General features: G+C 34.5%; 1 protein-coding gene across 2 annotated transcripts in view; it reads left to right on the top strand.

Annotated features, from left to right (window-relative positions):
- The window catches only part of DYNC2H1 (dynein cytoplasmic 2 heavy chain 1), a 156205-nt gene extending 135749 nt beyond the window's left edge, over nucleotides 1-20456 (top strand). For both annotated transcript variants that reach the window (XM_050333050.1, XM_050333051.1), the window contains exons 86-89: nucleotides 7850-7959; nucleotides 8291-8372; nucleotides 15136-15252; nucleotides 19886-20456. In XM_050333050.1, the coding sequence (XP_050189007.1) occupies nucleotides 7850-7959; nucleotides 8291-8372; nucleotides 15136-15252; nucleotides 19886-20044 (468 nt within the window). In that variant the 3' untranslated portion in view covers nucleotides 20045-20456. The remainder of the gene's footprint in view (nucleotides 1-7849; nucleotides 7960-8290; nucleotides 8373-15135; nucleotides 15253-19885) is intronic.
- The last annotated feature ends 5138 nt before the right edge of the window (nucleotides 20457-25594 follow it).

Consider the following 25594-nt stretch of genomic DNA (forward strand, 5'->3'; position numbering starts at 1 on the left):
GGGGTCAATGTCAATGGCAATATGCTTTATTTCTCAAATAGTATTTGCTGGTATGTGTTAAAAAATAAGCCCATTTTATAATAGAAACACATTGCCAATCCACAAGCAAGCATCATCCCTAATAAGCAATCTTCGGGGCATTTCTCTGGGAGAAGGCAGAAATGTAGCTGCATGTTGACCTACCTCTCTCTCTTTGAAGAAGATTCCATATAACTGAATTTGAAATTACAGCATGGTTTCATATTGTATTCCTGTACAAATATTTTAAAAAAAAAAAATTAAAATTTCAGAGCTGTTAAAGTTTCAGAGCTGTCATCCCAAATTTAGCTTGTGAGGAAAAAGCTTTGTAAGAGTAATTCTTCACTAAATCCTTCTTTTTCTGTTGTGTATATGTAGTTTTACTCTTGGGAATTCACAGTCAAATAAAGTAATCAGTGCACTCAGCAACTCTGTAAACAGACATGACTGTATTTTAAAACTGGAGTAAGTAGGCATTCGGGCTTGGGGTTTTGTTTGTTCTGTTGTTTGGTTTTTTTCTTAGTAGAGTTCTTTTTGGAGTGGTCTTTTGTCTCTAAATGTTCAGAAAGGTACATAATTGAAGAAAAAAGAAACCAAACCTTGACTCAGGATGGAAGAGTTGTTAAGAGTGATAGGAAGCTTAGATCCCTAGTTTAGGTATGTAAGTGATGCTTAAAGGCAGGAAGGGTAAATATGCTGCTGCTCTATGTGTTTACCAGTGTATTCATCTGAGTGCTATAAGTAGCAACTTAATTAGAATGTGTGCCCTTACATGGAGAAGAATGTGTAAAAGCACATTTGCAGGCAGTGATATTTTTATGTTGTTAAATCCTCATAGTCACTCTGAACTAAGAGACTTTTGTTGCAATGTTCTCTACATCAGAGCTTGAGTTTGAAAATGTCCATCAGATTTGTACTGTTGCACAGTGTTGTATATGCTTTTCCTTATATATACAATGCATTTTCTTATAGGTCCCCTATAATTACCATTTTCAGTGTTATTTCTAATATTTCATGAGCCTATACGATAAATTAATCAATTGAAATTACCTACATATCAGGCAAAATACAATAAATAGTTTAGAAGTAAACTAAATATTGTTCGTTATTCAGATATGTAGATTACAAAGCTAGGAAAAAGATTTATGCTGTCATGTGTTTATGTGTTTCATTATCACTCTGAGAAAGTAAAAAGTTATGATTTTAATATATCCACAGCAGAATCCATCAAATGAAAAATATGGGAAGATATTGCTAGAATAATAAAACTAAAACCATGTTGCTTATTAACTGCAAATTTGATAAACATATGTGTAACCAAAGATACCACAATACCATAGAAATGAAAACTTCTTAATGACCTTATTAAAGGTTGAAGGGAGTTGTTATTTCTTCCTGTTCTGCAGTTTTAAGGCCACATCTGAAATGCTTGCCCAGTTTTTGGCTCTTCAGTCAAAAAAAGGATTGCCCAGGTTTCCCAGAGAGGTTTGTGGAACTTCTGCTTCGGAGATACACATAATTGGAGAAGACAATGCCGAAAGCAACCTAAACTGATTATGAATTTGGCCATACTTTGAGTTGGATTGGATGCCAAAATGTTTAACTTTATGAATAAATTATTTCTATAATGGAATGCTTAAAAAACTAAAGCATTGTAGCTTCTTAAACAAAGACATTTAAAAATATAACAAAAGTGTGCTGTTTAACAAAATGTACAGTAGTTTTACCTTAAATTGCACCCGAATGTATGTTTCTCTGGGTTACTTCTTGAGAACAGGTTTGAATGATGCTTCATACTATGCTAATACTCTTTGGCATTCTCAAGTGTGACAGGACATATGAGAAAGACCTACAGCCTTGATGATGAGCTGTTCTTTTTGGCCTGGCCACAACAACAAAAAAATTCCTGTTCTGGTTAAATAGAGATTTAGTGAGCTTCAAATAGCTGATATGCAGCACTCAAGGTACCTTCACACTTACTGCCTTAACTTTACTATGTAGGAACAAACAATAATCCATACCAGTTTACTGCACCAGTAGAAAAAAACATTATATTCTGTGTCTACACAAAGTTGTGCTTTGTTGAACAAACCATTTGATAGTCTGAGCAGTAATCCCATGTTGCAGTGTTCTGTTTAATGAAGTGTAAGTAGCTTTAGCATGAGCCAGCATGGTGTCCCAGGATAACATGGCCATGCCATCATTTATTTTCTTTGTTTAGACTGGGTTGCATCAGCCACTGTTTCCGTTCTGTGATCTCTAGAAAAAAAAATGGATTTCTTTCTCTGCCTTTTAATTGTGGTATCTTTTGGGTAATTTGGGGTATGTACCCCACAGAGTTAAACAATTTCTAATTAAATTGCTTTAGTATGTTTGAAAGTTGCATAGGTATCTGAGCATTAGATTAAACCTTAATAGTTACTAATAGAGTTCTGTGACATGAGTATGGCTGAGAGACTTTCTCCATTTTGACTGCCTTAAGAGAGAGTGTTAAAAAAAAATAAATGACTAGTAAACAGTAAAAAAAACGTAAAAGAGAGAGATTGGTGACTTCTGTTCAAGGGTTCATTGTTTCAGAAGAGGAACAAAGACTGTGAGGAACATGCTTAATGGAAAATCTCATGGGATGTTACCAGAGAAAATGAGCCATAGCAAAGTAAGCAGTTCTCTGTTGGTTCTCTTTATTGTAACATAGCCTTCAAGCTGGTACTATAAAACAAATTACTGTGGTGCATCCCATTATTACTAGTGGCTAATAAATTGAGTATTCTGTACCCCTGTCTAGTCACACCAGCACAATATAGATTTTAGCATTCCAGCTCCAGAACTCTTGAAAGGATTTGTCTGATGTAGTCCTGTCTTTGTTCAAGGATTACGGTAGAGAGTCTAACATGCTATCTGCAAAAGAATATTGTGTGTCACTGTTTTCCCTCCCCTGCAACTTATCAGTGGGAGTTCCACCAAGGAATAATTCCAGCTCTTATGCTTCCTTACCCAGTAAGGTAACTGAAAATGCAATCTAGTGCTTGGTAACAGATGTGTTTAGTTGTGGAGAAAGAAAAGACTAGAAAGTGTGAAGCATAAGACTATTGGATTCTAACTTGATTCTGTGTTTAGTGATCATAGAGGGAATATCTGAAAGTTAATCTGAAATACAATTTCGGCATGGATCAATCATGATCTTGTCAGTATTTTGTTATGGTTCTTATGCATCGTCATCATTATGATACCTGAATTAAATGTAGCAAACAGCAGTTTATGAAAAGTCAAGTTCCTGTTTTGATAAAAAATAAAGTGATACAGTAACCAGAATGCAATCACATTTGCTAACACTTCTCTCAGCTAAGCCTTACTGCATATTTGCTTCTAGCACAGTTAGCTCGGATGCTGATACTAATGAGCTCAGAACATTCATGTTCTAACTCTGTGCTATTGTGTTATTGTTCAGACTTCCTAAACAAACTGGGGACTTTTGAGGTGTTTCAAACTGAAATAAAGAAATAATAGTATTTTATTTGAAGCAGTAGCCAGCAGTCTTGGTCTGCATGAAAGAAAAAAGAAAAGAAAAAAAGGGAAGAGAAAAATTTTAAGCCAGACATAACTCCAAATTAAATTACTGTGTTATTTATCATTTGATCATTTATTATTGCTAAACATCATATACCTGAAATACTGCAATATTCACAAATTCATTTAATAAAGGATAACTACGTCAGAAGTAATGGCACAAGGATTTCACATACAAAAAGAAATTACCAGAGGGGAGCAAATTGTTGTATACCAGTTGTTCCTTAGAACCTACCATGTTACTGCCTCTGGGCTCGATGCCTGAAAAAAATGCCTCTATTTCATTTCCTTGTACTGTAATACAATCACTCCTGCTGGCATTAAACACTGAATGCCAACACTTAGGAGCGCACCTATGGAACAACTGCTTCACTGTGAGGAAAATTGGACTGTAGCTTAACTGCTTGTTTGACCTTTGCTTAGTCTAAACTGGTTAACTGCATATTTACTCCTCTATCAGTGGTACCATCATTTGCTCTGAGAATTATCCAAAGTCCTACAGTTTTTTCCCCAATAATGTTGAATCCCTCTAAAACTAGTGGAAAAACAGAATTGTACTGCATGGTTTCTGGCTATGCATATTCACATAGCACTGAATACAATTTTCCATCTAGGCACAGGAATGAAATTACTTCTGTAGTGATTTATATGTTGGTTTTTTTTTTTTTTTTTTTTTTTTTTTTTTTTTTTTAATATAAGTTCTCTTCTGGGACCACAGCAAAAGAAAAATATAATAGAAGAAAATACATTTGGAATGAACTAAAACTGGTGAAGGAAGAGTACTTGATTTGTTTTAGAGGAGTCCTGTGATCCTAAAGTTGTATAAATGATAATGTGAAAATCTGGCAACCTCCTTATTCCTTCCACTGTTCAATGAGGAGCTCAGTTTGCTTTGGGATTAGAGACGATAAGGAAGGCTTCTCTTTGAAAATGGAATAGATGTTTCTTGGATATTAAGATATATGAAAAAATATTATTTGAATCACCTGAGGCTACATAAGGGAAAAAAAAAAAGAAAATAAAATCTTTTTATTAAAGCAAATAGAACCCCATATTAATTGAAGTTTTGAAATATCCTGCTAGGAATTGCTTTTCAAGCGTTTTGGGTATTGCTGCTAAGTTTTGGTATTATATTTATAATCATAATTTGCTAACTTAATCTATCAGAGTTCAAACTTAAATTTCTAGTTTAATTGTAATACAGATTCAGGAAATAATGAAACATTGAAATTAAACTTTGAAAGAAACAGCTGCAAAGAAGAGTGTATGATAGATTTTTAATTTTATTTTGTAATAAAAATATTTTCAGGGTTAGGATATTTGGACTTGTAGACCACATTGTTAGTATAATAGAAATTACTGATATAAAAATAATTACTTTTTTTAAAATAAGTTATACATTTTTAAGCTTTATTATGCCTTTTATAGCTGCTGTATCTAAACAATAAGGTATCATTAATTAATACACAAAAAGTGACCTTTAGCGAATTTAGATCTTATTAGCTGCTTTGGAGAAGAAAACCTGAACTGCATCAAACCTCTTAAAGACCACCTTATGAGAGTTAGGAGTGAGGAACTAGCTGGGAAAGCATGGGTACCGTCCTGAACCGCAAAGAGATGGGCAGCTAATATTCCTGGAGCTGGCAATAGTCTTCTTACTGCAGTGCAGCTAAGAAGTGACAAATGCACGCATTATTGTGGCCTACCTGGCAGGAAAGGCAAAGTTTTCTACTGAGTTGGTCATGGAAGGAAGCCCTTCAGAATGAAATGTTACATGGCAATCCAAGATGAATACAAAGTCAAACAACTTTGCATCGCTTTGACGAATGCAGTCAATATATGTTTTTATAGGAGTTGGGATGAGGGTGTAATTATCTGTTACAGGATTTCTCCTTTTCAGGAAACATTTAATACCTGATCTCTTCCAAGCCTTGTGGCGGTGGACGTACTAGTGACAAGTGATCCATTTAATAAACTGAAGTTGTTTTTTGAGACTGTAGCTCTTCAGTAACATGCTGCCATGTGGTCATATAAAACTAAAATAAGCATAAGGATATTTTTTACAATTTTGTTGTCACATACATTTTATTATCATTTTATTGCATCTAAATCTTAAATTATTTATTAATTGGCTCGGAATGAGCTACATCTTCAGCTTTATGCAGAGCAGTACAAGCTATTATGAACTTTGCTTTTGTGACCTAATGAAAGTTTTTGTTATTGTGTATATCCTAGTGCTAATTGTATGAGTTCAGAATTAATATCACCCATACTGGTCTTTTAATTGGGTGGAATATAAACATCTGTGTTCCTGATGGTGTTTCTCTTTAGCAGTTACATTAAAAGTTTATTTGATGGCAGCAGTAGAATGATTATATTAAATATAAGTTGAAATGAATGTCTACTTCTATTACATTAAACAATTTACAAAATCTCTCCTAACCAGAATGCAGAGTTACTGCTATATGATAAAAGAAATCATTGCATAAAGTCATTAAAAGAATCATACAGACAAGAGTCGCTAACTGTGTACATTAATCTAAGGAAAATGGAAAGCAAAAATCTCCTAACTGATTCATAATCATTTGGGTTGAGGGCTCATAATCAGTGATGTGGCAGATAAAAAGATCACTGATTAAAGGTTTGAACGTGGTGGAAACATTATGGAGATGTGTGTGACACGCTGACAATAAAAAATAAAATTCACTGAGTGACATTTAGTTGCATTTTAGATGATTTTGTCACTTCCAAAATGCTTCTATGGAATTATTCATCAGTCAGTAGTTTAAACAATACAGTAAAATACTTTTTAAGTGTGATACGGATGCTTGGCAGATGCATCGTGTAATGAGAGTGTAACTTCTAAGACACTTCAGTGACTAGAGCAATTTTATCATATGCAAGTAGTTGGTATTTAGAAAGGAGTGGGACCTATCTTTCTTTATTTAGTGATATCATGAGGAATCTTGGTCTCTGATGAGTTTCTGGCTTCATATTTGTAGAATCACAGAATGGTTTGAGTTGGAAGGGATCTTTAAAGGTTGTCTAGTTCCAAACCCCTGCCACGGGCAGGGACACCTTCCACTAGACCAGATTGCTCAAAGCCCTGTCCATCCTGGCACTGAACACTTACTCTTTCTGTGCAGAAGCTTGCAACTGCTTATAGAGTAGGTTGTATAGCGACTTCAGGTTTATACTACAGTACCATGGTCAGGACTGTGACTATATCATGTAAAGAAATTGTACCAAAGAGCTACATTATAAAAGTTTCAAAAGAGGATTTTGAGTGTGGACTGTTGCATCGCCACTCAGGTACCTAAATAACTTGTCTGAAGATAACAAATTCTTTAGTCTGCAATTATTAGTATTTTGAGGATCAAACTCAGATTGCATTACTTAGGACACATGGTTTATCATGATTTTAAGGTGCAATGTGTGTCTTTTTTCTCATGTTGTCACATAATGTGTTGGCTTGATGGGAAATTCCAAGCTTGCTGCTCCAGTAACAGGCTTCATAGTTGCATATTAGAAAGAGTGGAAGAAGGTTGAGACATGTTTTTTTAAGGATAATTGAGGACAGTTATTCCCCTGCCCTTATTAGTTTCATTTATTACCAAATATAACAGAGCCAGTTTTTATCTTATAATAAATTCTATGAATGTATATCTCAAACTAATACACTAAAAATGGCACATCAACCTAATACTAGGAAATACTTTTTTTAAAAGGAAAGGTAAGTACTTATAGAAACTTACTGCAGATTGAAAATCAAGTGTTCCTTGAATATAATATGCCATTTATACAAAAGAATGATCTTAAAGCATACTTGAAAGGAATGCATTTATTTGCCTGAACTTATTACAGCAAAGACAGTAATGGCAGCCATTTTGATGGAAAACTTAAACTTCCCTGTAAGTTAAGGTGAAATAGGGTTTCAGCAATGATAGAAGCTTGATAAATTTACACTGTACGAAGTGAGCTGCACTGTATAAAGAATGAAATAGAAGTTTATTTAGAATGCATGAGTCATGTTACAGATAGACTGCTGGTATTCTGTATACTTCTAAATGGTGTTCATTTCCTTTTTACCAGTTTTAAATGATTGAAATAATAATAATCTTTGAGGTTACAGAATATTTACACAAACATTTTTCACTAATCATAGTAATTGACAAACTTACATTAACTCAAAATTTTGAAAAATCAAGCAATAACTTCAGGATTCCTTTTTTTTTTTTTTTTTTTAAATTATTTTCTCTTTTAGAATTGGGTAGAAAAAGCAGAGAAACAGAAACTATTGTCAGACACCCTTGACCTTTCAGAGCTGTTTCATCCTGACACGTTTCTCAATGCCTTACGCCAGGAGACTGCAAGGTGAGGGAAAAATAATCTGCCTATTTGTGCTAATGCACCATTGCTCCCTATGTGTGAAGATGGTTATTTAATTTTTAGGACACAGATGCAGCAATTTATGTCAATCACTATAATTAGTCATCTCATTTGTATTTCTTGTCTTGAAGTAAAATAGCTGTGAGTTGCTTGTTTAAATGCTGATTGATTTTTTTTAGATTAAAATAAAGATGTATTTTTCTTCAAAGGAAGAGTTAGTATAATGTGGTGCACATTGAAAATACACTGGGTTCGGTTTTGTGTTTCGTTTCCTGTTACGTGTCTAAGATTTACTGTATATGTGTTTCCTTTGCAGAGTAATGAGCTGTTCAGTGGACAGCCTTAAATTTACAGCTTCATGGAAAGGGCGAATACAGGAAGGCAAACTCCAAGTTAAGGTATTTTACTGAGATGTTTTACTAGAATTTTTAGGATGTTTTATTAGCATAGTCCAAGTCATCTGTCCATAAACTTTCTGGAAAACTAAGGCTGGTCAATAGTATACAGCTACAAAAATGGTTGACAAGCCACAAAAATCAGAAAAAGATGGCAGTATCTTTTTATCCTCCCTAGTCATAGTACTCATTTAAAAATTAAGCTTATTCTTGCTCTATTTTCTTCAATCACCTCTTAGATAAAAATTGAAGCTGCGATTCCACTAGTTAAAATCTAACTCTTGTCCAGAATGACTTGTGTCATGTAGCAAGGGGAAATACACATGTAAATCAGTCAAAGAGAATACATTAGCATTTGTTGAAGCACTGAAGAGAGGCATCTAAGGAAGTAATCCAAAGTACACTATGATATGGCTAGTTTTTTATATGGTAAAGACCCAACAATTTTTTAATTAATTAACAGTTTAATCTTAGACCTACAGCCAGCAGCCATGAAGTGACTTGATTGCTTAGACAGCAAAGTCTGGTTTAATTTTGCTTCTAAACATTTCAGGTAGAACTACCACTTTGGCTGAATCCAGTTCTCTGTGCACCTTTTTTATACTTAATTTTCTAGAAAGTTGACAAATAAGTTTTCTACACTATGTGTTCCAAGAGGTGTGTTGATCCCGTGATATCCTGCACAGCTCCAAGTTCTGTGTTCAGCACAGAGCAAAGCACTTAAAACTGCATTCTCACAGAAACACGTGTGACTAATGCAGGGCACTCACCATGTGAATTTTTTCCTCATACAGCTAAAGCAAACAGATTGCTCGACTAGGAGAGAGAAAGCAAGTAGCAGGGTACCTTCTCTAGTCTGATAATGCAGGCAGGCACAAAGCTGTGGGAGATATTTGGGATCTGGGCTGGCTGCTGACACTGTCTAAAATTACTAATACGGAACATGTAAGAATTCATATTCCTAAAATCTAAATAGATTGTAAGGCCAGTCAAGACAACCATAATTATCCAAACTGACCTTTATACAATACAGTCTTTAGAGCTTTGTTGAATTAATTCCTGTGGAACTACAGAATATTATTTTGAGAATTGTTCAATCTTAGTATTTAAGTAATAGGAATGGTTGCCTACTTCGTTTAATGAGAAACAGGAGTCTAGAACTTGGAGATAAATAAACCAAGGGACTTTTAGGGCAGTTCAGTTCCTTGGAATAAACCTGGTATATTACAAACCTTGGAGCCTGCAAATCACATGTTCTGAGGTTACAGATTCATCTAAGACTTCTGAGTCCGTAACAGTAAGCCAAAACTGAGTTTCACACCTCAGACCACTCATTCTAGTAGGCTAACTATCAGCTGCAGATTCTAGGAGCCTGAACGTCTTCAAAACTGTCCTAACATCTTTGAAAAATGTCAGATGTCATTGTCAAATATGTCAACTCTTTGCATGAATAATTCTACCTCAGTATTTTCATATATTAAAAAGAATCACAATATTTTACAGTTGCTAGATTGAAATAACTACTTGGAAAATAAAGAATTAGAGGAAAGAGTTTTATAACAGTACTCCAGTTGTTATTAAACTTCTAATTGAAGCTTCTGCCATGTGAAACTTTATGTGGTAAATTTTTGGTAATACCAGTTAAAATACACTGTTAGCAGTCCACATCATATGTAGGCAAAAAGGTTAATGTCTATTCTCTATTGCTAAGCAAGAATGAGTCTTATGTTCCAAGAGGAACCAAAACTAAAAAGAGAATTCTCTGCCACAGGAATAGTACAAGCAGTTAGGTGAGTGGTTATTTTTAACAAAACGTAAAAATCCTGTCAAGTTTCTTCACTTGATTTGAATATTATCTTTACCTCTGTAAGAGCAATATTAATTTGATCTCTATTAATAAGTATTCGCTAGTATTTTTAATGCTCCTTTGAATCTTTGATGAACAGAAAGGCTTTGAAACTCTTTGCAATGCTGAATATTTGGATTCTTTACCCATAGAGTCCCTCCTTGTGCTCAAGGAAAACTGGGGAGAAGCTTTCACATTAAATACCACATGCACTGTAACTAGGGCATAAAAATGTCATTGATTCAGAAAAAATCATTCTCTAAAATGTGTCTTGTTTGATAAGGATCCTCTGGATTGCACATTAGGCTTGGTTCATCTCAGCAGTATGAATTTTAAAACTGATAAAGTAAACGTTGTATCTGCAGTTTCAAGAATTCAGGCTAACCTTGTCGAACAGGGAGCTATTCTGGGAGGGGACTCCAAAAAAAATCAGTCAGCAGGATAGATAAGTCCTTATATACACATGCTGTGGTGAGATAGCTGAGACCTTGTTTTATCCCACCTAAATCAGAAATTGTGGTTTACCAGACTCCCCTGCAGGAACCAGGCCACAGTATAGGCTATTCTGAGGTTTATCAGTCTCATTTTATGCTCATGGTGCTATTTCACTTTACATAAATAATTCCACCGAGAGACTTGATTCTGTACTCACATAATCAGGGGACTCTGTTTCTGGATATGGGAGAGTTGTCCTCAAGTCCCTGAATCAACTAATATATAATTAGTGTTATAGAATGTCTTTGTTGAAGAATTGGAACACATAGGGATGCAGATGAATTTAAACCTGATATTCACACATACTTTGTATAACTGTCTTATTCACACTATCAGTTAGCGAGTGAGTCAGGATCTTCAAGATCTTTTTCTATGCCTTTAGTTTTAAAAGTTTTTGATGGCTTAGAATTAGCTCTGATAAGGAAAAGAGTAAATTTCTTTATGATCTGTATGATGAAAATGCTTTCTCAGTCTTCCTGTAATTTAAAAAAAGTGCATCATGCTTCATCAATTGTAGACATTTGACCCTTCTATGGCAAAAAATGCAAATAATATACCCTGTGTTCATCTGTAAGTCAGAAGCATGCAGTGATAGAACTGTCAGTGTACAAAATACAAAGTAGGCAGAGGAACACTCAATCAGGCCAAAAACACACCTTAGTATGTGAAAATTATCAAATCAGATGGTAAATTACCAGTGTTAATTCAGGTGATAGTTTAGATGTATGATGTGGAGTAGATCTCTTCTAGTAGGATGTGATGTATATTTGATTAAGAATCAATCTGTGTAAAATGACACCTTCTTTAATATCCCTTCAGATTGCTTTAACAAAAGGTACTGAAAATGTATTGCTATGGCACATTTATCACATATTGAAATGCAGATACATCTCTTCTGTTTGCTTTGAGCACTGGTTGTGCTGTTGTACAAAAGCAGGTAGTCATTCCTTCTGGCATTCCATTCTCTGTTATTGTAGAAAAGATGGAAAGGAAGAAACATGGCAAGAGACTTACTAACTTCGGTAGTAAGTACTATGAGCTTGGGTAGAACTTAATATAAATAGTGAAAAATAAAAATTTATTGCACGTCTCAAATACATAATATCAGTATTAATATCAAAACTATATACTCTTAGCAATTGACAGATATATTATTGTAGGACGTCCTAAGAGGTCTTTTTTTACAGTATGCCCTCATCCTGAAATTCCAATAAATTAACAATGGAGGCCTGTAGAGTTAATGAAGTGAAAATATGCCTTTCAGAAGTCTGCTGTAGTTTGCATTGTTTCATGGGAAATTATGGCATTAATTAGTAAGGGAAAATTAGAAGTTTGAAATTTTGGAAACAGACATGCTTTGGACCATGGTATCACCACACTTTCTACAAATGTATTTTAAAAAACCATCTGTAATGTTTAAAGATAACTGTTGTGAACTTAAACTAGTACAAATAGTTGTGAAATGCCAAATCCTTTTGTAAGAATTAAAATTTTTAAAATTATGGTCAAGTCTAGCCGTTACTCTCAGCTGTGTTGCAAAGATTCTATTATTATATTACAGATGCTGTGAAATCCATGTCGTTCACAGTAATTATAATTTCTCTACACTGTTTATCATAGAAATGAGCACATGGCTATGAACTACTCAGCCAAACGATATCTGAAAGTACATCTGAAAGTACGCATTCTGTTGTTTCTGGTTTTTTTCTTAATTTCTTTTAATATGGCATCAAAGTAAAAATTTTGGTCTTAATCTTAAAAGGAGTTTCTAACATTGGTTGAAGTTTTCCAGGAGATCAAATGATATTATTTTATGTAACTATAATGTCAAAGGAACTACCAGTATCAAAAGAAGAAAAGTAGAGTAGAAGAAGATTTTTCGATAGGTGACCCACTTCTATAAAAATTTCTTTTAGAGATATTCAGGATGGCTAGACCTTTGAACACTCCAACAGTAAATTTTAAAACCTCTTCATCAGGCCAATCTTCCCTCAACAACTTTGCCAAACTCATTTATTTATCAAATTAAACTCCATAACATAATTCCCTGCAGAATGCAGGAAGGGCAGAATGAAGAACACAGGAGATGAATCTTTCTAATATTAGTGTGATAGGGATAAGTAAGAGCTTTGAAAACATTCAATCAGAAGTGTAGTGAGATAAAGTGTAATCTAGGACCTGTGCATATAATAAAGTGAAGTCATAAGTATCAGTGTTCACAACAGAGACCTGTAGGAAGGAGTCTGTGAGAAAGCCTCAGTATAATCATTAGTAAGAAATTCTTCCTTTTGTGCCATTTATGGTACTTTTATTCTTAATCTTTCTTCTTGAAAGACAGAAGTGGCACTGGAATGTATATAGGCTATTGTTAGGGATTACTGACACCCAAAATTCTTTTTTTCTGCATAAAGTCAGCTTTTTCCAAAATCTCTCTGGAGAGATTTTGAGTCTGAAAAGAAACAGTGGAAAATATCAAATGTTAAGTCTGTATCTTAAAAGCAACATACCTGAAAAGATCACAATAAACTTGGCAGGAGAAGTGAGAATAGTGTCACATTTTCATAATGAAGAGCAGACCTTAAGCTTTTGAAAAGGGATTGGAGGAGAAAAAGAGTTTTTGCAGTTGCAGATAGTAAGTCTGAAAAATGTAATTCATTTCACTGAGGGTTTCTTATAATAATTTGTGGAAGTTAAAGTTAGACAAAAAGTCATACTACTCTGAACTTTCCATTTGGAGTTATTTTGTTTCATGTTATCCACAGTTTTGGAGGCTTTACTGTAAGTCCTAGACTGTATGGAGCATAGATTTCTCCTAAGTATGTTGTTGACTTCTCTGGTCACTGTCCAAGGAGAAACACAGCTTTGTTATATCTGTTTTTTAAAAACCATGTTGCATAAACATCTTTTTCACATTAGAATATGTACATCTGCTTCTCACACATTGTAAGGATGAGCCCCCAGATCAGTTAGACAAAAATATAAGTTTAAAGAAGAAAATTCTTGAAGAGTGCAATGCCTTTCTACAATCAAAAGAATAATTAGATATTAAAAATGCAAAATGTAATCTTATCTAGTATGCAGTTAGTAGACAATTGACAAAAAAACCCTAACATCTAGGAGGAAAGCATTGCTTTTCAAGCAGGACAGTAACCCCCATTGTGTTACTGTTTAATTCCAACTTTCCTTATCAAATAATTTTAGAATATTAAAATTACCTACAAAGATTATTTCCGTTATATCTTCTATGATATTGACCTTCATTGTAACATCATACTTTAAGCCATTTTAAAAAGCTGGTACTCTTAAAATTTCTTGCAAGGGAAAATGTATTTAGGAAATGGTATTTCTCTCCATTTTGGTTATGTGGTCACTCATTCAGTTTACAACAGCATTCTGTTTCCTAATTCCAGCACTGCTTTGTTAATCTTGTATTTGGTGAAAGCTGACCTCAGTATTACAAATTTGATTCAGGGCTTTAGTACGATAGTATAATAGACAGATGTATTTCTGATTGTAGTTTCTGTTAGAGATCTCTTGCAGCTTGAGAATTACATGAAAGTTACATGGAGCTACATGAAAGTTAATACTAAGTTTTAGTGCTGTTAAAATTGAAGTTCTCACTTCAGCAGGTAAACTGACAAACATTATTATTATTTATACTGGCAAACTGCTATTATTTGTACTGGGAAAATAACATGATCAACAAATATTGAAAATTATAGTTAGAGGAAATCCAGAATAGATATCACTGTCACTAATTTGTGGAAGACTTCAGTGAAGAAAAAAGGGAATGTTTAGTTCAGAGGCTAAAATTACTAACTAATCAAAAGAAAAAGTGCTTGAAAAATGCATACTTACAGAAGCATCTGTGATTCTTATTTAATTATTTTCCAAACAACAGTTTATCAGTTTATCTAAGAAATCTTGAGTTTTGTTAAATAAATTTTTCTCTTGTGTTATTTCACTATGCTTTGTTTGCCTCTGCTGAAGCTGTGTAGCTGCACATTCCATTCTTTGAAAGCTGTGGTCAGACTTCCAAGCAGGAAGTCACGCTTATTTCAGTGATTGTTCTTCTCTTCTTCTAGGCATTGTAATGATTGTGCACTTGGCTGTTGCTATCATAATTCCATTAATCTAATGCCAGGCAACTGCAGTTTTATAATTGATGACATTTACAGGTATTTTTCTCCTGCATTTCAAAGAATATGAATCCAAATCAGAGGAAGTTCACACCAAAGTGTGGTCCAGATCTTGCTTTTAAATCATGTTTCCTAGTCTCACACAGACCATTCCAATAATTAATTTCCTGTTGTTTAATAATTTGGTCACAGTAAAAAGGTTCATCATTTATTAAAGCACAGTGTAATCATTATTGACATTTCAAATCTGTTCTATATGTTTGAATATTTTATATTTCCATGGCAGATCAGTGGCTTACAACTGGAAGGCTGCCGTTTTGATGGAAATCGACTTTCAGAAAATCTGCATGATTCTCCCAGTGTGTCATCTGTTCTCCCTTGTTACATGGCCTGGATTCCACAGGTACTAAATTATTAAAAGCCCTAAACTTTCAAGACCCATAATTTGATTTCTTTTCTGTGTAGTAGCTTTTCAGCATGATGTTGCTGACCTGTTTTCCCCCTCATTTCAAAATAAAAATCCTAGTCTTTACTAGGAAAAACTGTTACTTATTTTATTTTAAACAGGAACTTATTATAATTTTGTCAACATTCTTTAGCTTCTATTGCTTAGATGAAAGCAAGGGCTTTATTTCAGTCATACCTTTTCTCCTTGTCTTTTAAATTAAATCATTAGCATATTTTCAAAAGTCTATTTAGTAAATGTGTACATGTGTTTGGGATTTCATTCCTAGAATATATTTTCTTTGCATTTTAAACAATAAATTAAAATCCAACAGCACTAAAAAGATAAAGAATATGATGTGAGCTGTAAGCAAAGGAAGCCTTTCCCCTACTTACACTAATTTTAAAAAATGTCAATGCTTGCAAGTTTTAAGATGAAAGTGAAGTAATCCAAACAGTAAAAGTTGTTACTGCTTCTACCCTCCAATTATCATAGCAGTCTCCGATAAATAATACAAAAAGTTACATAGAAAATATTTAAGGATGTGTCTTATGACTAAAAAAGAGCTTATTGTAGAATTCATCTCACCTAAATTTAGGTGTCTAAAAGTTAATTGCTGGTATGACTTAGTTACCTTAGCTCCTTCTTTGGTCTCAGTACAAGCTAGGCATCTCAGGAAGCCCTGAAGGTAACTGGGATAAATCTCTGTCTAGGTGTGACTCCAGAGACATCCTAGACCCCTAATTCTGGGGCAGACAGGTGAGGAGAATCCCACATACACTTCTAAAAGAAAATATATTAAGACTTTCACACCAAAAATCAAGTGAAAAATAAAAAGTGAGAAGTAGGATGAACGCAGTTTTTTCCCCACATCCTGTAGACATTAACTCATTAAGCAAATGAATTTATTGACTGTAGTCTATATTATTTGACAATCCACATAATTCAGCAGTTATCTCTTGAGAAAGCTAATTTTGGTTAGAAGACTGTCAAAAAAAACTTCACTGGGCTAAAGAAGTTGAAATTTCAGTTAGAATTGAGTTTATTAATTATCATAAATTATGGCAATGATTAGATTTGTCATATACTGTGATAGATATTGTGCAGGGAGTTCCTTTGCCAACACACTACTGTATCCCAACTTTTCTCTCTTTGCTATATCCTGCAGTGGAACTATACCATTATATTATAGTATAGCAGTACTGTACTAAGATTTAGATGCTGAACATAGCAGTAAAGCTTGTCACCATCTGCACTACTGTTCCCAGCTTGGATGGGAAAGAAAATACTGAAAATTAAAAAAAAAAAAAAGGACAGAAAACTAAAACACAAAACCTGTTGCAAAGTTGACCAGTGAAAGATTTTTCAGTTCTTCAGTAGTTTACAGAGTTTGTTTTGTTTAGATAAATAAACAGATTTGTTATTTACTTGAGAGGTGGTAAAGGGATAAATACAGAATTGGCAGATACCTTAATATATTGTCTCAGAGGTGGATGTAGAAGGGTGGTAATATGCATGGTTTTCCATGGTAACGCCAAATGGAAAAACATTGGAAATTAGGATTGTAAGTAGCCCTCCCATTGTTCTAAACATTCATCTTGTGTTAGAAATAAAACAGATTCCTAAGTATTTTTCTGAATAACTCTAATAAACTTCAAAGATAAGATCCAAAAGTTGTGAGATCGGCAGAAAGCTTTATCTATAAAATATAAAAGTGAGATAGTGCAATAATCAATGAATCAAACTTCTTCCAATGTATTTCATATTTGAAATGCATAGCAACTAAAGTCTTTGTGCTGGAAAAAAAAAGTAGTTCTTACAAAACACATGCCAGAACCTGTCAACTGCACAGATTTTAAATACAAAGTGTCTCTAAGGAAAGCTTTTCTGAACTGTTCTACTCTTGACTTGTTTTGCTATGAGCTTCACTGTAAAATTTGACCATAATCAAACACTGTGCTCAGAAACCAGGGCAGAATTGGATATTATGCATTTCCCTTATTTCATTACCTCTCCTTAGGAGAAGAGTGCATAAAGTTGAACATATTATCTTAGGATTCATAGGCTTTGAATTTGTTTTCTTTTCCCCATAAAATCTCTTTTTAAATCTAGTGAACAAAAATGTATTTATTTATAAATGCAATGCTTTGAGGTAATTTTCAACTAAACTAAAATAAATGTGAACTCTCTAAAAAAAAGGAAAAAGTAGCCTACATGATTTCTCTGAGCGAATCCCCTCAAAATGCTGCAGTGCTCAAAATGGAATATTTTGAGCTACTAACATGATGCTTATTGTCATTAAACTGTGAAGGTCCTTTCCAGTTTTAATTCACTGATAGATCCCAAGCTGTGAAGGGTGTCACTAAAGGGGATGGAACTGTGTTTGAGGCAGTCTGACAAAAGAGGATTTTTGGACTGTTCTTAAGCCAAGGACATAAGGATTTGTGGTTCAAAAAGACTTTCACAGAATGGCTTTAACCCTCAAATAATGTGATTCCTTGAAACATCAGTGGGATTGAGAAAGGCACAAGAACTGATATTTTGACCCTAGAAGGTGTGAAAAGAGGTCTTTGAAGGCAAACTGGCTGACTTTTGGGTCCCAGCTTTGGCAAAACTTAAATTCTCTGATTAACGTTTTAATCTTGCACTGGCAAGTGCTTTGTCTGCTTCCCTTGGTTCAGTGTTAACCAAGGGATAAATGCGGTAAGTATAATCCTTCTGAGAACAGCTGAATTCTCTTTACAAACTTCTGATTATTAAGTTACTCTATAAAAATATTACAGCACATGGAACTTCCTTAAAGATTTAAATGCTGGTGTCCAAAAGACAGGGGAAGTTGATTTTCAAAAGGGACAACAAACTACCTCAGTAATGGCAAAGCATGTGCTTGAAACAGTTATTGTTTGCACATTTCCTTTTTCCTGTTTTTAGTTATTTTCCAATATTGGAGCATCACTAACTCACATTTGATGTGATTTGCGTTAAAATGATGCTCATTTTTATTTTAAGATCCTTTCTGACAAGTGTGCTGCTTTGTTACTTGGTTCTTGAAAATCTTCTGACACTTTCCTATTGACAGGAAGGGACATTTTGAGTGTGATGGAAAATGTGCTTAATATATATCAGTTCAATCAAACCCTGAATTATTTGCTAAATAAGTACATCATTGGTTGAAACCTAAATTGCATGCTACAGGAGTCTAGACTGAGTCTTTGAGCACAATTCTAAGATCACACATATGGACAACTCCCCATGCAAAGCCCTAGGAGGAAACTACATCCAGGGCGCACACACTTCGTAGTACAGGCAACGAAGAGGAGCTCTTTGTGTTCTCAGAACAGAGCGTTTGTTGTTCTTCAGGATACAGACTGAGAGGTAAAGCCATGGCTTCAACCAAGGTCCTTCCTCTAGTGTTACAATATAATTTTAACTGTGAATAGCAGTACTGCTAATGCTGTGTGAAGTACATGTATAGGAGAATAAAAATTATAAATTAATTCAAATGGAAGTTCAAAGCACTCAGTTCAAATCTGTATGCCTAAAGTTATCTTGATAATTTCCTCTTTAGGCATTTAATACAGTTGGCCTGTTTTCCATAAGTGCTAGAGAACCCAAACTGTGATTGGGATCAGTAGTAGTAGGAAAGGCATTAAAAAAAATTTTAAAAAGTGAAAAAGCAAAGTTGCCTTTTTTTTTCTCTCTCTTTTTTTTTTTTTTTTTCCTCTAATGTAACTATTTACGTGTTCTTACATGTCTGGAAGTGCTAAAAGTATTTGGAAAGGACTAGGGAATTTAGGTTTTTGTTTGTTTGTTTGAAGTTGTGGTCTAACTAAACTGTGGTTAATACTTCTGTGTTCCTCTTAATATCCTGCATTAAGTGGAGGTCCTGTGAAACTATAATGTAAGGTATAGTAGTTCTCTCTGTATCAGAGAGAACAATTTTTATAATTGGATTCCATGATGTTAGAAATCATTGTTTAAATCCATAAAGTATCCTGAAAAGTGTGGACTAAGATTTTTTTGATTGTATCTCCTGAAATATCCCTGTTGCAAATATCTCAGACACAGGTCTCAACATGGGCTGTGTCACAGGAGGAGCACAGGGTTGTGCTGTGGGGATGGAGGAGGCAGTAGAGCCTGCCAAGGGCACCAGCACTGCCCACACCGGCACTTCATCCTGCCAGGATAGCAGCTCCCTGCAGTACAGCACCAGTGCTCCTGAGAGACCTTCTCCCTGCAAGAAACTGTTCAGCACTTCCCATGCCCTGGTTTGCAAACACTTTTGACATGTAGTTTTAAAGGGTGATTTTAGCTGAACAAAGATTTTGATATGTAGTTCACAGGATCACCCTGTTAGATACTTTTTGGAGTTTTAGTTATGGAGCTAGCAATTCTTCTGAAGTCTCTGCTTTGTTGGTAATCCTTGGTAATCCTTGGTAATCCTTCTCCTTTGTCACCTGGACCAAGACTTTCCTGTCCAAGGCTGCAGTGTCTAAACTGTATGTTAATTTTAGATACCAAACCATTGGAGATTATTGCTTTCTCACGTTTGTTTTGTCTAAGTGGTAACTAAGTGCTTGCTTGTTGACAGGATGCGTATGGTCCATATTCTCCAGAGGAATGCATATCTTTACCAGTCTACACTAGTGTGGAGAGAGACCGTGTGGTGACAAATATTGATGTACCTTGTGGAGGAAACCAAGACCAGTGGATTCAATGTGGCGCTGCTTTATTTTTAAAAAATCAGTAATCTGAAACTGCGTTGACTTGTGACGTTAAGAATCATTTAAATATCTAATTTCTTACTTATTAGAAGAAAACTTTAGATTTGTCACTTACATTTTTAAAACAATAGTTTATTAATTCCTGTTTATTTTTTTAAGATATAGTGAAATAATTCTACTTGAAGTTCATTGTATCTTTGTGGGATATCGTAAAAGTTAACATGGCACTATTCAGCAAACTGATAATTTGGGGTTTTTTCTCTAGATTATAATGTGCTCTATTTCTTTCTCAGACTTGCTGAAATCTCTTTTTTTCTGCCCAGAAATATTGAATATAAACTCAAAGTCAGCATTTTTTCTTTGATCTTTTTTTTCATTATCCTTTTGGAACTGTTATTCATATATATCTGTTATTTAATAAAATAAAATTATAAAACCCTCTGTAACTTAAATGGAATGTTTTACTTGAAGATAAAAGTCAGGATAAACACTTCATTCTGCTTTAATACCGTTTTACTTGTAATTATATTCTTTTGTGTTGGTAGGAAATAATAAGATCGTCATAAACTTCATGTGGAGTTATAAATTCAGTTAGACTACTATCACAATTGTTATATAGAAGTTACTGAAAAAAGATATTTATGAAACTATGCTAGATTCCAGCAAGAATGTTCACATAAAGGCCCAAGATAGACAAACAATTCCTTAGACAAACAAAAGAGGTTTTCACCCAGTTATTAAATTAATAACAGAGGGATATAATAATGCTTTTGGTCTGTGATGCAACAGATGCCTGGAGTCTTATTCTTAGTTGCAGGATACTCAAGTGTGATTTCACTGGTTCGTGGTGTATCATGTTGGGATGCTGACATAGCGTTGGTATGCAATTAGACAAAATCCCAAAAGAAGGAGGAAACCCAGAACAAAGCAGGAAGCAGCATTACTGATGAATGATGAAGTCTCAAAATAAGAATTGAAAGTGTCTAATTTTTAACTGGAATTACAGAGTCACCTCTTGAAGATATTTTTAAAGGCCAAAGACAAATAAGTACTTTCTTGGTTTGCTTAGAAAACGAAATAGATGTCTTAGCTCTGATATATTTTATATTCATTTGGAAGTAGTATTTAAATTAAGATTATATTTCACTGTCCTGATATTTTTCATTTATGGCTTGAGGGAGGGAGAAGCAAAGCAGAGAAAAGATTGGCCACATCTCCAGGTCTACTTCCTGAAGAAAGTATTTTTGTCTCTTCTTCTCTATTGTTCATTATTTAAACTTGGTCTTTTACCTCTATTTAGAAAGTTCCTATTTTAGTTGTTCTTCTAATAAAAAGCTGTCCTAAAGTAATTTTATGCAAGTGCACATACATTTTTAAAATTGAATCCTGTCTAAAAGAAGAATAGATTTATGTGATACTTTTCAGATAATTGTCTCATCTTCCTTTGTACACTTAATTCTGATTCACTGAGGAATAAAAATGTAGCAGATCTGGAAAAGACTTCTCTTTGAAGAAAATTTTGAAAGAAAATGACAAAGTCTCCAATAGAACAGCAAGCACTTGCATAAATGTATGCACGAGCTCTGGGAGAATTTAGAGGGTGATTTGTCCAGATAAAGTATTCTGCTATACTAGACTTTCTTGGAGATGAAAAATTTTGCTGAGGGCAACTTGGGCTTTCAATTCCCTTAGACACATGTAAAGAACATGTTGCAACTTTGCCTTTTGATCCAACATGTTTCCATAAACTAGACTGGATTTCAGCTTTCCTATATCTCAAAACTGAGGGATCAACTGGCTTTCATTATTTCTGGTTTCTCTTTTGTGGACAGGTAGAGAAATACAGATACTCAGCCATTCAGATAACTACCTATGTTAGGGCAAAGACGTCTGAAAAGCAATATATTGTACTTTAACCTATCTTGCCCAGAAAATAAAGACCAGAGATGTAGTAGGTGGCTTTGATGACCCATCTTGCTTGTCATGGAAATGGAAAATGTACTTTAATGAGTTGTAGAAACCCTGAAATAAATCATTAGTAGAACCTTGTGGGGATTTTCATGTTTTGGTTTGCTGTTTTTTTTTTTTTCCTCTCCTAATTGTAAGCTTGAAATATGCCTTCCACATTGCCAAGTGTAAATATAAAAATTATTTAAAGTCTCTGTTTTCAAATCTCCTCTTTGTATATATTTAGTCAGGAAGTCCTTACTAATTCTACTAATATTCAGATATTGATGTTGTCACAAAGAACAGGTGTAAAAGAGACTCCACCAGACCTATCACACTATATTTCTATTTCAGGACCAGGTACTGATTCAGTTTCTTACTGATAGCTTGTCAGATAGGCCACATCAGAACTGGCCTATCTCTGGAGTTTTGTTGCTTCTTCTATCATTTACTACTGCCCAAGATTTAGAACTGTGTAATATTTCTCAGCTCACAGCATCAGGAGTTTAGTTTTCAGCAGATGCATTCATGCATTTCTGTCAGAGCACCTTCTCTCTCTGAGTACAAAGTACTGTTAGCCAGCTTGATTAAATCTCCTTCTCTTTGGTTCTCCTCTTGGTTTAGAGCCGTTCCACTTTACTAGAACTGTCTGTCCACTTTTGCTCTTTCTGATACCTTCAGTGAGTAATATGAAAAAACTCCCAACCTTCTTAATGCTTAGCTATAGCTAGAACATCAAATTATATTTTCATTTGGACAGAAGTTCTTTGGGAGCCCATCAAGACTATTACAGATGTAAAATGCATTCTCTTCCTAGGTGTCCTTGATGTCTTTATTTTTTTCAGCATAGGACAAAAATCTGATTTAAATCTCAAACTAGTTTGTCAGCTTGAAATCTATTAGACTTTTAGTTATGTAGTATTATCATCACAAAAATAAGCCAAAAAACAAACCCTGAGAACTGTATATTACATTTGCCATGTATTAAGCAGTATGTTCAGTACTAATTTTGATGAAGTGATTCACTAATCTTTCTTTCTCATGTCTCTAGTTATAACCCTGATGTTTTGGATGGCTCCCAGGTGACCTAAAGAAGAAAAAAAATTTCTTTCTCATGTGTTCCTTGATACTTATTGTCTGTTTGCATTGTATAATGTGTTTTCTTTCTACCCAATACTGCAATCTAAATGAAAGATACTACAGGTAACTGCTCCTCTATATCATAGGAATTATATTTTTGGCAGTAAAAACAGAACTGTAGAGTGTTTATTACCACCAAAGTGCAGCTGTATTGCAATCATAGGCCATTCACAAGTATGAATCAGGAAACATAAGAAATAAAAACATCCAAAATGCCTGACTATGGTTTGAAGGAGTCTGTTCTGCTATTCAGTTTCAAGGGTATAGGAACTTGTAAGACTAAGATATAAAAGAGATCCTAGAAAACACACATTACTACTCTGTAAGCACTCTCTTTTGAATACTTGAGAAAGGCGTATATCTTCAGCAGTTGCAAATTGTTATCAGTAGAAATCAAAGTGACAAAATGCAAAGTGAAATAAACCTTTAAAGAGTAGTAAAACCTTTGAAAATAATGAATATTGTGCAGTAATATCTGAATGTCTTTAAAACACATTTCTTTTTCTTTTTACAAATGCCTTTATTTTATATTTTAAAATGAACAGTTTCTTCCTTTTACACTTTATAGCAGTCAAATTTCTGTCAGATATTGGTTCTGTTATCCATTGGAAGATATGCTGTTTGGTGCATTTAGCAACTTCACAGCAAATCTACTGTCACAGAGCATGCTGTGTTACCAAACAGAAAATTACATGTTTGTTGAAGAGTCAGACCCACTTTCTGTTACTTGCAATAAACTACCTTTCAGAAACAAGACCTACGATGGTGATAGAGTACCTCACATGTTTTAGTGCTGAAGGGAAGCTCTTTATAGAGTTGATTAAAGATTTTTTCCCAGAAAATTTTTTATAATTTCACTAAAATCCAAACACTGCAGTAGAAGGCAAGTTAGACAAATTATGCTGAGTACAAATAGAACCGATCATGCAAATTGTCTTTCCCGCTTTGTTTCTTCATTTCAGCTTTCAGAGACCAGTTCTCAGAAGAGCAGTAATTTGTCCCCAGACAGCTATATAATTGTTAGAGCTGAGGGGGGAGAAACCTGGAGTCCATTCACAAAAGCGTTAAAAATGAATCATAAGAGTTCTTAAACCGATAAACCATCTTTCGTTGACAAAAGTGAGTTTACATAAATTATACTTAATATTGGTTACCGTACTAAAAATGTGCAGGCTTGGCTAGGGCTAGATATTCCTACAGGAAGTTTTACATAGACATTTTTAAATCCCTTTAATTTTTACATTTTCAATCCTTTGAAAATTAAATGTGTTAGTAAGAAACTAGATGTGGAAGAGTCTGAAGACCAATAAAGAGTGGGTCACATTTGAGAAAACAAGCTCACCAGTTGTGAGTTCTTATGCTGCGTTCTCCTTTGAAGTTGTACAGCTTCATCAGTGTGCTCAAGTTCTTCACAGATTAGAAACTTCCTAGGAAACCTGGCTGCCTGAGAGGCCATCCTCCTTCACCTCAGCTCATCTCCTCCAGTATGTGATGCTGCATAACTTAGCCCCATCTCCTGTTCTTTTCATTTCAGCCACTGAAGCTGCTTGTAGCAGAGCTCACTAATTGGATGTGTTTTAAGAAATGTCAGTGTTTAAGGTCTAGATTTCTTATTTCTAGTTCTCACAACCTTTATGTAAGATGCCTAGAAAGCAAAAGAGGAGGGCTTTTTCACTTTCAGTATGTTTGATACAAACAAAAAGGCTTTTCACTAATGTGTTTTAGAAAATCAAATAATAAATTGTTGTTACTTCTTTAAACAGCTTCAGAATAATTGCTGCTAGTATAGACTGCAGTTTGCCTCAGAAATAGTTCTTAGGGAATGATCTTTGTGGAAATTGGAGTGGTTATTTCCTTTCATTTTAAATTTAATTTAATTTGACTTAATTATAGTGCATAAATAATCATGATAGAGTATACAGAAACCTTTGCACGGGCCAATTCTAGAGTAGGTGTGTAGGTATGAGAGGCTAATCAATGCAATAATTTGAGTATTCATTCTGTGATACAATACAATATTCTACCTTTTTGTTATCAAACCCATCTGCATTGCAGTGTTCTTATCCAACACATAAATTAGCCAAGAGCAGAAATCATTTGAGGACAGTGTAAATGCACTGTCCAGTGTTCATTCCTGCTTGATGTAAAGGAAGTTGCCTGAACTGCAGTAAGCAGGTGCCCAAGAAGGATGTCAAGTATGTGTACTCTAACTGGGAAGGGTGAGAATTGCTGCTGGCTTTGCATCTCATGAGAAAGCAAGCTGCCCCTGCTGCCTTCAGAAGTCTCAGATGCATTCTTCATATCTTCACCCAGTGTTAGACCCACTTAATTTTTAGAGCAGTAAACATAAATCTGCTTAACAGGTCATCTTTGGGAAAAGCAATTAGTAATCATGCTTATGAAGTGTTCCAGGTAGGCAATGTCATCATCAGAGCTGTATAAATCATCTTAATCCCTGACAAGGTGAGTTCTCCTCATGCTATCCCACA

The sequence above is a fragment of the Myiozetetes cayanensis genome, unplaced genomic scaffold, assembly GCF_022539395.1.
Source record: "Myiozetetes cayanensis isolate MyiCay16 unplaced genomic scaffold, myiCay2020 scf5-8, whole genome shotgun sequence".
NCBI lineage: Eukaryota > Metazoa > Chordata > Aves > Passeriformes > Tyrannidae > Myiozetetes > Myiozetetes cayanensis.